The sequence below is a fragment of the Tursiops truncatus genome, chromosome 6 (assembly GCF_011762595.2).
Source record: "Tursiops truncatus isolate mTurTru1 chromosome 6, mTurTru1.mat.Y, whole genome shotgun sequence".
NCBI classification, from domain to species: Eukaryota; Metazoa; Chordata; class Mammalia; order Artiodactyla; family Delphinidae; genus Tursiops; species Tursiops truncatus.
Window position 1 is genome coordinate 93,724,644 of NC_047039.1, and position 15,778 is coordinate 93,740,421.

At 34.4% G+C, this 15,778-nt stretch overlaps 1 protein-coding gene across 1 annotated transcript in view; it reads right to left on the minus strand.

Annotated features, from left to right (window-relative positions):
- Positions 1 to 1,686: 1,686 nt before the first annotated feature.
- The window catches only part of SHOC1 (shortage in chiasmata 1), an 88,885-nt gene continuing 74,793 nt past the window's right edge, over positions 1,687 to 15,778 (minus strand). The window contains exons 23-27 of the mRNA XM_019946352.3: positions 12,577 to 12,670; positions 8,500 to 8,631; positions 6,113 to 6,262; positions 4,495 to 5,458; positions 1,687 to 1,896 (exon numbers count right to left, since the gene is read on the minus strand). Of these exons, the coding sequence (XP_019801911.2) occupies positions 1,796 to 1,896; positions 4,495 to 5,458; positions 6,113 to 6,262; positions 8,500 to 8,631; positions 12,577 to 12,670 (1,441 nt within the window). The 3' untranslated portion in view covers positions 1,687 to 1,795. The remainder of the gene's footprint in view (positions 1,897 to 4,494; positions 5,459 to 6,112; positions 6,263 to 8,499; positions 8,632 to 12,576; positions 12,671 to 15,778) is intronic.

Sequence of the window (15,778 nt, forward strand, 5' to 3'; positions counted from 1 at the left end):
TTCCCTGGTCGCGCAGTGGTTAAGAATCTGCCTGCCAATGCAGGGGACACGGGTTCCACCCCTGGTCCAGGAAGATCCCACATGCTGCAGAGCAACTAAGCCTGTGTGCCACAACTACTGGGCCTGAGTGCCACAACTACTGAAGCCTGCGTGCCTAGAGCCCATGCTCCACAACAAAAGAAGACACCACAATGAGAAGCCTGCGCACCACAACAAAGAATAGCCCCTGCCCGCTGCAACTAGAGAAAGCCCAGGTGCAGCAATGAAGACCCCATGCAGCCAAAAATAAATAAGTAAATAAATTTTTTAAAAAAGTTTTTTTTTAAAAAAGTTTTTTTTTTTAAAAAAAGATGGGATCAAGGAGATCCGCAAACTGGTAAGACAGCCTTACCTTAGTTTAGGAGAAATCCTGCCAAAACTTTAAGAAAGCACAACAGAAATTCCAATAAAATTTCCAGAAATAGTTTCCTTTTGAAGTCTCCACCCTCCACACACCCAAGCAAAACCAAACATCCTATAAATAAAAGTGTAATAAAAGAGTAAGAGAGTTGGTTTAAAGTCAAGTTAAGCCAGTTTCAAAAAGGAGGATGTGATTAACAGTATCAAACACTGAAGAGAAATCAAGTGAGGTGATGTCTGAATGTCCTTTGGGTCTAAAAAGGTAGAGGTCAATTTTGGTAGTAACAGGGTGATAATTTTGGAAGCCAGGAGAGAGAGAGAATGCTTGTGGTCTTCAAACATTTTTGCAAAAAGATGTCCCAAATCCATGTACCTCCATTTTAGAGTTGACATGTAAAAGTTTCATCAGAACTTTGAATAGTTGCAAAGAATAAAATTTTATTAGAAATATTGACATTTTAAAATAAAATTATTACATCTTTCTTTTAAATGTATTCAATGGAATACAAATACTAATTAGAAACCTACAATCATCCATGTAAAAATATACCAACTCTCCTCCCCAAATGTTGTACCAACAATACAGGAAAGCGTTCTTTCTCCCATATGCTGACACTGGAATTCTCAAAAATTTTGCTGATCTGATACGTGAAAAAGCAGTAATTTATTGTTTTAATTTGCATTTGCCTAATAAATAATGAAGATGCATATTGTTTCAAATGTTTATTGGCTATTTTTGTTTCTTCTGTGAAATATCTATTCATATATTTTGCCCATTTTTCTATTAGGTTGTCTTTTTTCCTATCAATTTGTAGGAATTTTTTGTATATTAGGAATGTGTGCCCTTTTTCTGTCATGTGGGTTGCAAATATTTTCTCTCAGTGGTTTGTTTGAAAATTTTGTTTACGAAGACAGCATTTAAATTGGAAGTTCTTTAACTTCAATTTTGCCCTAGGTTTTAACTTTCTTGGTGGTGGAGGGTTGACTGTGGTGATCTTCACTTCTGGACTCAAGAGGGTCAGACTGAGATGGAGGCTCATTTCAAAGGCTTTTTGCTGGAGGAAAGGTGGAGGCAGCAGGCCCTTCAGGAGACAACAAACAACCCTTTGATATACATCGGCAAGGTTTTCTATTTATCTTAAAAAGAAAAAAAGGCTTTTCATGTTTCGGTGAATCTGGGAGCTATTTGGATCTTATAACAATATTATGTTAATTAGAATACTTACAAAGATATAAACTATAAGGCAAGATATATATTATGAAAATTTAATGTAGAAACACCGAGAACATCGAAGAACAAGTGCATTTTCGTTGATTTATGAGCAAACCTAAATCATTTTATTACTAGTTTATCATAAAAAAGAATGAAATGTGGCATGAAGCACTATCGTTTCTTTCAAAAAAACCTCAGACGAGTTTGTCCATCACGTCTACCAGGGACTTTTTCATACACTAGACGTCGTTTTTTGAATGGTGGTAGTTGTGAGCACGTGAAATCTGTTAAAAGGAGAAAAAGGAAAACCATTTTATTGCTGATAATAATACATATAAGTATTTTTTTTCCAGCTGTTCAAGTGGATCCTGTCTCTTCATCATCTATTTACAAAGTGTTAAAATTTCCAAACTGAGATAAAATAATTATTAAAAATTATATTTTTTTAGCATATATGTGCTTGTTCTTAAAGGCCCAATACTGATTAGTGTTAGATACATGTATTTGTATTTGTATGCTCATGCCTTGTACAAACAATTAAATCTCCCTGGATTTAAGACTCTTGCTTTTAAGTTTTCCTTCATTAAGCCTGTTTCTTAATGCATATCTGTAATGTTGTGAAATTTATCCTGAGCTCTGATATATGATAGGTAGTGATCATGTATAGACTCATCTTTTATGATTGTATTTTATATGACACATTAGCCTGAAATATTCTAGATTTGGATACTTATGGATATTGATTCATTAAATCAATAAAAAGGGAGGCTAAAATATTTAAAACAGTAGTAATTATTCCTGGCCATATAATCTCAATGGCAAGAGTTGGATGCCTTTATAAGCAAATTCGAAAGGGAATGCAGGGCTCCCCTGGTGGCGCAGTGGTTGAGAGTCCACCTGCTGATGCAAGGGATGCGGGTTCGTGCCCTGGTGCAGGAAGATCTCACATGCCGCGGAGTGGCTGGGCCCGTGAGCCATGGCCGCTGAGCCTGCGCGTCTGGAGCCTGTGCTCCGCAACGGGAGAGGCCCGTGTACCGCAAAAAAAAAAAAAAAAAAGATTCTTGTTAACTGTTTGAATTAAGTTATAAAAATAATTGCAAAGTGGAAAAAAGCAATATTTTTAAACCAACATTATTTATATGATATATGATTTTAAAATATATTTATAACTAAATTAATGAATTAAAATATAGGTAGACATTGACTATTCCATCTATATCCCTAAAACCTTAAATAATAAAATTTATTAAAAAATAATTTCTGAGATCTTCTTATTGAAAAATTGGGTTATCTCATACACTGGGATGCCCTATGTTAAAAAAATATACAGTAATTCACATGCTTAATTTGTTCCAGGGTGGAAAAAAGATGAAATTTTCATCCAGTTCATTTATGAAGCCAGAATTACCTTCATGTCAGACTGTTACGGAGTACAAATAGAGCACAATAAATTAATTTCATTATGAATGTAGATATGAAAATCAAATAAATATTAGCAACCATATTTAATAGCATATGTTAAAAAATCATTCCTTAAAAGCCAATTAGGGGGATATGGTGATATATGTATACATACAGCTGATTCACTTTGTTGTACAGCAGAAACTTTAACACATTATAAAGCAATTATACTCCAATAAAGATATTTTTTAAAAAAGCCAATTAGGTTTATCACAGAAATGACAAAAATGATTATTAGTAAACCTGTAAACATTTACATTAATGTCAACAGAGAGAACATGTTTGATTTTCCCCAATAGGGACCAAAAAGAGTTTGAATAAAATTCAGCATCTATTCCTCACAAAAGTTCTTACAAAACTAGGGATAGAATATTTTCCCTTAAAATCAGGAACAAAACAAATTATGACTATTAAATGGGACCAAATCCAAGTTTTGTGAGTCTGGGACTTATATAGTTTGAGTGTTCCTCTTTTAATAAAACAAAGAATATAAGATTTTCTGGGCCCCTTTTGGCCTCACAAAATGACCTGGGCAAAAGAGGAGTTTTTTTTTTTTTTTTTTTTGCGTTACGCAGGCCTCTCACTGTTGTGGCCTCTCCCGCTGCGGAGCACAGCCTGCGGACGCGCAGGCTCAGTGGCCATGGCTCACGAGCCCAGCCGCTCTGCGGCATGTGGGATCTTCCCGGGCCAAGGCACGAACCCGTGTCCCCTGCATCGGCAGGCAGACTCTCAACCACTGCGCCACCAGGGAAGCCCAAAAAAGGAGTTTTGAAGCTTCCAGCTTCTCCTTTCTTTTTGTTTTTTCCCCATCATAGTAAGGCCACCTTTGTATGACCATCAGAACTTAATATTTTGTTCTAAATGCTGAGGCCAAGGCAATAAGAAATAACACAGAAATAAAAGGTATAATTACCAGAAGTGAGAAAATAAAATTGTTTTAAAAAATTGATATGACTAAATGTTCAGAAACATCAATTGTAAAATAGATAGCCAATAGTAGTATCTATTTAATAGGATTGTCAAAATTAAATCCACATAAAGGAAATATAATAAGTTCTTAATAAATGTTAGCTCATTAAATATCCCCGCTTGACAAAGAGGCTACTTTCCTAATTCACTAATTTCTTTATTTAATCTTTGTTAATTTTAGTCTTCTGCTTGACTTAGATTTGTTCCATGTTTTTACTTGTAACTTCTTAAGTTAAATGCTTAGTTCATCTAAAGCTATGAGAATTTGACATATTTTCTTTGCCTTTATTTTCTTAAAAGTCTATAATTAGAATTTTGATTTTTTTTTGATGCCAAAGTTATTGAAGATTCTTAAGTGTAGTAATTAAAACAAAAATTTTTTTAACTTGGAGATGAGTCTATCTTTAAAAATTACACTAGAGAGTAGTTTTATCAACTATAGACAGTATTACCTGTTAATGATTTCTTGTCTCCTGAGTTAGATGAAGATACAGAGTGCCTTTTCTGTCCTAAACATTTTCCAGCTCTTTGGTAGAAATAAAGACTGTTGAATTCTTTTTGACTTACATTAGAATCAGAAGCACAAAATAAATCCAAACTGGGGACGGATGGTAATTCTTTCCAGAAAGTCTTTTTAGTCTCAGCATTTGAACTTTCACATATGAGGCCTTCTAACTCATCCGATAGACATTTTTGCTGATTAGTGAATAAATTATCTTTCTGAGAGGACCATTTGTCACATGTATTCTGCTCTGCACCATACTGTAAGTTGAATGAGTGATTCTGTTGTTGCCATACATTTCTTTTAAAGTTCCAATGAAGAGGAGATTGAGAACTCTCTAGTGAAAAGACAGGGGCAGACAATTCTTTGTTTGTAGGTCCTTTTGCTTCATGTGTTTCCTTTTTCTGATAATTTATAAAGTTAGGGGTAACTCTCTTCTGAGTGTCAATTGGTGATATCATGGTTTCACAATTCATTCCTGTTAGACCCAAAGAAAAGACATCTGACTCTGAATCATTCTGGTTCAGAAAGGAACTACCAGACACATTCCTTGCTTCTATATTAGTCAGGAAAGAATTATTCTGCATTATGTTAGGGTTACAACTGGACAATTTCCAATAGCTGGTCTGATTGTAAGAAGTCACAGGTGGTAAAATGCATGGCATTTCTTTTAGTTTCATAAGGGAAGAGTTATAATTTGAAGTGGCGTTTGTGTCTTCGTGCACTGTCTCTCCTAAGTCTGAATATTGGTAATATTCATTATGTTCTTGAATGACAGAATCTGAAGAGCCAGAAGCTGAAGTCTGAGAAGTAAAGGCACTAGTTTGATTCCTATTTTCCTGAGGTGATGAAATTTGAGGTGATTTTGTTACAGAAGGACTAATCTTGAATAAGGAAGTGATGTCACAAAAATGCTAAAAAAATTTTAAAAATTAATTAATATAATAAAAATACAACATAAACATCAGTCAAGTAAATATAAGTGATGACACTTATCTAAATGGAAATAAGAAAAAAATAAATAAGTAGTCCATCCAAAGGTATTATATTGATCCATGTAGTGAGAACGTAATTAGGCTCCATTAAAAGAAATACATTGTAATTTGCATCTATTTTCTAATCACTTAAAATAAAATTTTTAGTTACACAATTTACATGAATACCATTTCCTTCATAAAAATTAAAGAAACTTACTGATAAGGCTAAAGTTCTCTTTAGCTACTACTATAAAGAGGGGCTTCAGGATTATTTGGAAGAGATAATGTAAACACGTATGAATAGAGTGTGTAATTGAATATCTGTGGGCAGTATAACACTTCAAAATGATTTGAAGTGTGATAAATGATCTGTACAGAATTATCTATATAAGATAGCTTTAAAATATATAATGTGACTGACGACCAATGAGAATTCTGTATGAAATTTAGTTTAAGTAAATCATTTCTTTGCTCTGTGAAGTCCAAAACAAACTTGGATAAACTTCATTTTGAAAACCCTTATGGTAAAAATAGATACTCAAATGCCAAGGAAATAAATTCATAGAAGAATATGGATCTTAAATAGCTAACCTTTAACACTTTTTCTGGAACTTCAGGTAGGAGTTCCTGAAGTTGACAAAGAGTTGCTAATAGTATCCAGTTCAGTGAAGGTCCTTTATTTAACATGAGCTGAGCCACCAATGGATTAACACTTGGAAAATCAAGTAAGTACATTTCTTCCTAGAAAAAAGTGTAAGGAATAATCAGCCAGTGTTTTTTTCTTACTCTACTCACTCCAGCAGATTAAAATTTTTGTTGTTGCACCTACCACTCAATTTGAGATGCTTGGGGGAAAAAGTATGGCCAGGAGGAAGGAAACTTTTTTGTCAGTAAAGATTCATACACCCAGAATTGGGAAGGATCTTAAAGTTCATTCAGTCTAATCACTCATCCAAAGAGACTCATTACAGTCCATTTCCTTCAAACGACAATCGTTTTATCTAATGACAGCTCTTCTACCTTTCAGGGCAGGGTTCCCCAGCCCCCCGCCCGCACAGCAGGAGGTGGCAGAGGGCGGAGCAAAGCTTCATCTGCCGCTCCCCATCGCTCGCATTACCGCCTGAACCATCCCGCCCCACCCCAGTCCGTGGAAAAACCGTCTTCCACGAAACCGGCCCCTGGTGCCTAAAAGGTTGGGGACTGCTGTTTTAGGGTACTTAGTTATATAGCTCAAGATTTCTTTAGCTCTCCCTTTGTAGACCATATACTATCATGGTTTGGTTAAATGAACCATGTTTATGATATCTAACAGATGTTATAATTTCAGGAAAGGCTTATTGTGAAAAGTACAGGAAGAATTACTATCAACCAGAACTGACCCTGACAGTCTAAAAATACACATTTTCAGAGAGATCTCATAAATGTCTAGAAATGTAGCAGCCATCTTTATTGCCAAATTTCTTTCTTTTTTTTTTCCTGGGTTACACTGGCTTTTTGCACCCTCTTTTAGTTTATCAAACGACAGACGTGAGTAGATTGGACGTGCCTTTGTAGGAAGGAAATTGCACATACATATATGTCATAATTAATTATACCCATATTGTTGATAGTGTTATGTTCTGTTAGGCATGTAAAAGTCCTGTGATTTAATATATATGACTATTTTATTTATTTGTTTTATAATTTTATTTTTTCCGTAGGTAAAATTCAAAAGGCACTAAAAGGTATACAGTGAAAAGTCCCATTCCTACTCCATTACCTCAGTTCTCTCTAGAGATAATTAATTTCTTGGTATCCTTCCAGAGATATTTTATACATTTAAAACCAAATACATATAAATATTAATTTCCCCTTGTTTTACACAAATGGTAGTGTACTGCATGCTCTGCACTGCAACTTTCATGTTTCACTTAATATATTTTGAAGGTCATTCCAAGTTAGTACATAACGATCTTCATCATTCTTTTCTCATGGCTTCAGGAGTTGAATATATTGAAAATAAAGGTAACAGAAACACTAGGTTGGTATGAAAGCCTGGAAATATTTATGCTTAAACAAAAGGAATTTCTAAAAATTAACTATTTAATCTTATAAGTATTTCATAACTCTACTTTCAATTATATAATTGAGTTACTGACAAATCACAGAATGATAGAATTTTGCTATGCTCATACCTACTAATCTTGAATGCTGAAATGTAGGAATTAGAAAAATTATTATATTTTTAAAAATATTAGACATTGAAGCCATTAGATCACCTTATAATAAGTTAGATTTGAAAGTTCATTATAAAAGATCCCATTAAAATAGTTCTATGAGGGACTTCCCTGGTAGTGCAGTGGTTAAGAATCTGCCTGCCCTCAAATCAACTTCAGGATTTTAATGTACCTGTTTACCTTTTAACAGGCCAAGAGCTAAGGACGGTTTTTACATTTTTAAATGGTTGGGGGGGGAAAAGACTATTTTGTGACATTTGAAAATTATATTGAAATCAGATTTCAGTGTGACCAAATAAAGGTTCTTGGAAGAATCCGCCTGCCAATGCAGGGGACAGGGGTTCGAGCCCTGGTCCAGGAAGATCCCACATGCCACGGAGCAACTAAGCCTGCGAGCCACAACTACTGAAGCCCGCCTGCCTAGAGTCCATGCTCTGCAACAAAGAGAAGCCACTGCAATGAGAAGCCTGTGTGCCACAACGAAGAGTGGCCCCCGCTTGCCACAACTAGAGAAAGCCCACATGCAGCAACGAAGACCCAACACAGCCAAAAGTAAATAAATTTATAAAAAAACAGTTCTTTGAGATTGAAAAATACTCATAATTCTGGAAAACTGTCTAAATAAATGCTGTGCATTATGGCTATTGTTACATATATTCATGCAAGCATGATAGAACAAGAAAATGCTACCAGAAAAAGAATTCAAGTACATGTATTTATATTTGCTTTGCAAATATCTAATTTATATATTAGGAAATAAACCTTAGATGGTGAGATTTCAAGCCAGGATTTATCCAACCATTCGTGAGGATCCCTCTTCGAGGTCATTAAATTGTGGTCAGCAATTTGTCGAATTAGCAGTGCAGTCTCTTCCACTCCTGGGGCAATTAGAAGCTAAAATATATTTTTTATGTTAGATTATAGGAAATACTAGGAAACAAAATATATCACTCAAAAATTGTTTGCAATTAGGAGAAAAAAAACCCCAGAAGATTCTAATCTTTGTACACTATTTTAGATATAATTTACTAATTTATCTATGTGAAATCCAGGATGTTTTATTTGTGAGGATAAACAATTTACTTTCCTTCTTTAAATATGATATCCTTGTAGTTTCTAATTTTTGGATCTAAATTGTTATTCTTCACTTCCATTTGGCATTTATTAATAAAGTCTTTTAAACGTATTTGGTGTTTTATTTCATCTGTATTAGAAAAAAAGCAATTTGGATGTCACTAGCAATAATTAATATTTTGCTTTTTCTAGGTTAAACTTAACAGTTCTCAAATAAAAATAAGAATTAAACAATAGTGCAAGATTTTTCAAAAACAAAGTTGAAAAATAAGGATATTTACAGATTAATTTGATGCTGTATTCAAAAAGAAGAATATGTTCTGATTTAGAGTATTCTTGGAATTGTTCATCCAATCTTGGCTTACTTGATGGTAAGATACCCCTGACAAAAATGTGTGATGTGTGTGTTAAACTTAACTCTAAAAAGAATTTCTTAATATGTCCTACTTCCTGTCTGTCTCTTGTGTTTTCCTCTATGCCCTTCCCTCTTCTGCAATGCCAGCCTTTTCCTTCCCCTTTCATTTCTATTTTTATCTTATTCTTCGTCTTTTGGCTTTGGTTGAAGGAAAGATAGTTCATGGGTTAGCAGTTTAATGTGGATAGAGAACACTGCCCTAAACAATCACATCTTAAAAATATGAATATTCTGTCCTGTAGTGGAAATTTAAGAAACAAAGACTGTACAAACCTCACAAAATAATTATGACATTTTTTTTCTTCCACAAGAATAACAAATACGAAACTGCTAGCATATACCTGGGGGTATATGCATGCTAAAGAAGGATTTTCTTTTTATATGAAATATATAGAGTACACAGAAATACACTGTTTGATTCCAAATTTATTTTATTAAAAGTTTTGGACATTTTGAGAAGATTTGAGACTTTTATTTAAATATAAATTTTATTTTAAAGAGCATAATTTTATAATGGTAATGAATATTACCTTAACTTAAGGGTAAGGATTCTGGAGCTCATGGCTAGACTTTGGGAGATTCAAGAACCCCTGCTAACATTGTTTTCAAAAATTTGCATATGTGTGTATCTAAGCATTTTTCTGCAAAGAGCATTCATAAGAAATTTATAGAATTTCTTTTATATTAAAGTAAAATATGGCATGACACTACTAGCTGTATTTTCTTTTAGTTTAAGAAAATGTACTTAAATTTCTTAATATTCCCTTTATGGCTAGGCTCTCCAGATGCTTGGAAATAAAAAAATAATCCAACCTGATGGATTTTTTGGCCTAAGAGGCCAAAAGCCATATTACTAAATGTATTCTAAAATAATACGAGTCTAGGGAACCCCCTTTAATGTCATAAGGTCATCAAGTTAGGAGAATGGGAGACTTGAGTATTGGTGATACATTGATACAAGAATTAGAGCAAATTAATCATCTTGTTTCTCAAATTCCATGGAAAAGTGGACATACTTTTAAGATTATCATGTGAACTTGAAAAGCTTTTGGAGTAGTTAGATCCAGGTGGGAACAAACAATCCATTCCATTTCATTTGGAATGGATTGTGCCTGAGCAGTACCTCCTATTTCATCTCCAAATGCCTTCCTTGGAACATGTCCTCTGTGGATCATGTCACTGTACCTGAATAGGGTAACTTTCTGGTATCAGATACCCCATGTATAGATCTTTAAAATGATTTTCTAAAGCATATTTTGTATATGACTGCTTTCTATTAGCTGAAGAGAAAAGAGGCTGATTAAGTGGTAAAACCTCACTTGAATGAATAAATGAGACAAATTTATATTTATTTAGATAACTTTTCTAAGAATTTTACTTCTATGTTTAACATGCATCACAGGATCAAAATTATCTGGATTCTATTTCAAATAGATCATTTGTTGATTTTCTTAACAGGTTCTGCTTTCACTGAATTCTGTTTAGTAGATGTTTGTTGAATATTTTTACTGTGTACAAAACACTGTGCTAGATGTTATAGCTTTTACAAAGAAAAGGGCCTAGTTCTCACCATCCAGGGTGGAGGATATATGAACAAACACCTCATATTATAATAAAGGTATAAAGCATTATTAGGAGGATGGGAGGAGAGATTCATCTTGAGAGAGTATAACTGGTGCAAATTTTTTAAAGGAGGTGGTATTTGAGCTGGGTAGAAAAAGTCAGAACTATGAAGACTGGCAGTAAGGGGATGGGGAATAGTATTTCTGGGGGAAGACAGGACAGAATCGGATGGCTGAGAGGTGGGGGCATATTCAGGAAAAGGTGAGTAGAATGATGTTAAAGGAAGGATTACTAGGGGTCAAATCATAGAGGAGTTTGAATCCACCTGAGGTTAACTCTATTTTGATGAAGTAGGAAGCTACAGAAGGTCTTTTGAGCACAAAAATTCAATTCAACAACAAATATTTATCAAGAGGCTACTACGTAGGCTCTGTGCTTGGTGCTAGGAAGACAAAAATGAAAAGCATGTTCCCTTTCTTTTATGCTTACAGTCTAGGGAGTAAAATATTCACAGCTGTATTTCAGAAATGTAATTGGTGTCAATATACATGATGCACGGGAGTGGGAAAAGAGTAGAAGTAAAGAGATTAATTAGAAAGTTACCTTAGAATGCCAAGTGAGAGGTGAAGGCCTGAATTTAGGGAAATAGCAATGGGAGTAGAAAAGAGAGGCATACTCTAGAGACACTGCAGAGTTAAAAGGAAGATTTAGCTACTGATTAGATTAGAATAGTGATGCCATAAAGTAGGTGTAAAAAACTAACAGAAACCTTAATTAAAATAGAGTTGGGAGACCAGCAGGAGGAGCTCTCATGCCCTACCATGATAGTACAATTCAATAGGAAGAAAGACTTCCTCTTCTTTCCTAGCAAGAGCTCAGCCAATAAGAGGCTGTCACAACTCAGCCAATGAAACTCTCAACTCCTCCAATGGACTCTTTGTTTACTATATAACCCTCCCAACTTCCTTTTCCCCTCTTTAAAAGATTTCACCTCACCTTATTGTGCCCAGACTTGCATATGGCTTGCCATGGTTGCAGGCCCTGAGTTGCAATTCTTTGTTGATCCCATATAAACCCATTTTTGCTGCAGAAATAACTGGCAGTCTATTTGTTTTAGGTCAACATCAAGTTTGGGGGAGGATGAGAAGTTGTGTTTTGGATATGCAGAATTTGAGGTACCTGTGGGATATTCATGTGGGGATTTCCAGAAGAATTCTAGAATATAGGTGCAGACCTTAAGAAAAGTTAGAAAAATTTTAAGGATTTTCTTAAAAATGAAAGCTAAATTTGTGGGAATGTCTGAGTTTATTAAGGAAAGAATATAAAGTGATAATAGTAGAGGACTGAGCCCTGAATTTTGGGGAAATACATAAACTTCAGAGTGGGACATTGAAAAAAAGCCAAGAAAGGAGACTGATTAGAGATCACCAAGATATTGCTCTATTCATATGTCATAAGATTTCCATTTTACAGCAGATAAAAACAGTATGTCTCTCATAAGTGAACATTTTTGATCAAGGGATATTTATTTTTATTCATATCCTGACCTGTTTCAAAAAATCTAAGTAGTAATGAAGAGATAAAATATGAATTTAAATTCATTAAAGGCTTTTAGAGCAGAAATTTAAGTGGAAAGAATATTTGTTAATTTGAAACTGTTCTTTATATGGCTTTTAAGTGTTTTTTAGTTTAACCATTTAATGTTTCTTCTCACTGGGCAGTTGAGTTTCAGATTTCATAAATTTTGGCTTATGAAAAATACAAACAAACATATAGAAAAATACCACCTTTACATCCAGTTCTTCTGATTTTAGCCCAGATGAAACCAAAGCTGCATAAATCAAAGCTAGGTGATGAAGTGTCTTTTCTGTAAGACAGTACCTAAAAAAAATTATATTATTATATTCTACTCATTTGATGTCTGACTATACTTATTAAAATTCATTTTATTTTTCACGTTTTATAAAGTTTTTAGAATAACCTGGCTAAAACAATGCTTGTGTGGCAGACTCATTTTTTTTGTCCACTCAGCACTCTTTTGTAAGAACAGTTCCACCGCATTCTTCAATAGTACCGTTATATCTAGGAGATGCTGAGTGTGTGTGTGTGTGTGTCTGTGTGTGTGTGTGTGTGTGTAGAAAAGTTTAATTCATCCCCTTACTAGCCCCAGGGATGGCTATGTGACTGAAGCCTAGCCAACTACCTGGCCAAGGTATCAGGTTCAGATATGAACATATAACCAGAGCCAGGATAACTAGAATCCTCCCTGGGTCTTTTCCCTGAACTGTTAGAAAAAACACTCTTTTAAATGATCATTATATGACATGATAGAGGTGTTAACTAACACTAAGGTGGTAATTATATTACAATATATAAATGTATCAAATCAACAGAGTGTACTCCTCGAACTTACACAATCTTATAACTCAGTTATATCTCAGTAATTTTAAAAAACACTGCTATTTCCCTGTCTATAGTTATTAAGCACATCAGATGTGACTCGAGCTGTGGGTGGATATTCCTACTATCTTTATCCACTTTAAGTACTCCAAGCAACGAAAAAGAAATTTATTGGCTTATATTACTAAGGGGTCCAGGAGAAGACATTTTTGGACCCAGGGACTCAAACAATGTCATTGAGACAATGGCTCTCTTAATCTCTTTGCTCTTCTTTCCTCTGTTGGCTTCTTTCTCAGGTAAGCTCTTTTCAAAAGAGTGGCTGATAAGAGAGACACACTGTGCTTAAACTGTTTGTTCAAACGATATGGTTTCTATTGAACACCTGCTTTCTTTCTGGAATCTAGAGTTTTGATTCGTGACTAGCTCTTAATAAAAGCCCTGGGCACTGAGTGTCTGGCGAGTTTCCCTGGTAGACAACATTTTACAAACGTTATCACAACTCGTTGCTGGGGAAGTTAAGCATGTTCTGTGTGACTCTCCTAGTAGAGGACTCTTGGAAGCTTCCTCCTAGTTTCCTCTGGACTTTGATCCATGCCCTTTCTCCCTTTGCTGAATTTGCTTTGAGTACAAGAATATTTTCAGTGCTGTGAATACTCCTAACAAATCATCAACTTGGGGTTGTCTTGGGGACTCCTGACACATTTCCTCAAACAGGAACTAATGGCATGAACTACTAAAGTAATTAAAAAATTTTATTTTGTATTTTCAATTCTCCTCATTTGGTCAGTTGATTAAGATACTTTAAAAATGTTCCAATGATCTAAAAATATGAAACCAAGATACCTAGAAGTCTGAAAAGAATTACATTTTATAATAATATATTATTGTGAATAAATGATAATTCTATCCTGAACACAAAACAATCTCAGAGTGTTACATAATTAATTTTTTTCATGAACATCTGGATAAAAATAAGTGTAAATCTCCTATTATTATCTCTTGTACTTCAATTGCACCTCTAGGTGGATACCAATCTAAAAACAACTTTAAAAAATTTCACATCAATTATTTATCCAGAATACTTCCAAGTTCTTGATAAAGCTTAAAATGCTTTACAGCCTTTATTAATCTTCAGAATGAAGATTTTAGACCTGAATAATTTTTAAAAGTATCTTTATTGGAGTATAATTGCTTTACAATGTTGTGTTAGTTTCTGTTGTACAACAAAGTGAATCAGCTTTAAGTATACATATATCCCCATATCCCCTCCCTCTTGAGCCTCCCTCCCACCCTCCCTATCCCATCCCTCTAGGTGGTCACAAAGCATCGAGCTGATCTCCCCGTGCTATGCAGCAGCTTCCCACTAGCCATCAATTTTACATTTGGTAGTGTATATATGTCAATGCTACTCTCTCACTTTGTCCCAGCTTTCCCATCCCTCTGTTAGAACTGAATAATTATTTTAATTTTTCAGTTCTGATAGAAAGGAAAAACTATGTTAAGTGACTACTAGAGGTTATTGTTAATAGACGAAGGAATAAGAACCAAGTTGTTTGTATACTTAGATTCTAACTTACACTTATCCTCACATGATAATAATTTTATACAAAGAGCTTGGTACAGTAAGATAAACAAAAATGGAGTCAAACAAGAAAGTCAATAAAGGAAAAAAATCACACAGATAATGTAATGTTAAATAAGATAAGATACCTGTACCTTATCTAATAACTAAAGAATATTTTTGAAACTTCTACTGTGATGTGTGTGGTATGTGTAATGTAGTATTGTAGAGATCAAAAAAGTGAATAAGTCTAGTGTGCAATTTAGTTGGAAAGATTCATTCATTCAATCAAACAGTATTTACCAAGCATCTGTCATATGAAAGCAATGTGGTCATTGATATAGGGCAAGTGCCCCAAAATGATAATACAAAACAAAATACGATAATATCAAAGATGAGGAAAAAACAGGGAGCTAAGGAGTTGGAAGGTTGGAAAGGTTACAACTAAATATCTGTTTATATGCAAGAGTGGGAGATACTGAAGAAAGGTTGAATAGAAAAAGTAGATAGGTCCTGAAAAATAGGCACAATTTCACCAGATGGAATAGCTGGAGGAAGGAAGGAATATCGTAGGAAGAAGAGAACTGTATGAGCAAAAGTAGAAGTAGGAAAGCAAGGAGGATGTTTGCAAGCCAATGAGCAGAACTTTTGATTGAAATGGAAAGCAGTGAAAAGTAAGCCTGAAAATATAGGTTAGGATTATATGCCGAAGACTTTGAATATTAGGGTGAGTAGTCTGTATATATTCAGTAAATAACGGGGAAGTCAGTAAAGGTGTTTCATCAGAGTGAAATAATAAGAGCCTGATTTTAGGAATATTAATTGAGTGTATGACAGATTATGAAGAGTAATGTTGAGAGTCATCTGGAGGTGTGAAAACCATTTGTTATATCAGTCCACATAAAATAATGAGAAACTGAACTAAGATGTTGGTAATATAAATGGAGCGAGGGGAGAGATGAAAGTCCAGTGGTTGAATCTATAGGATTTGTTTTCCAGTCTTGATGACTAAAAGAAAGGCAATGGTC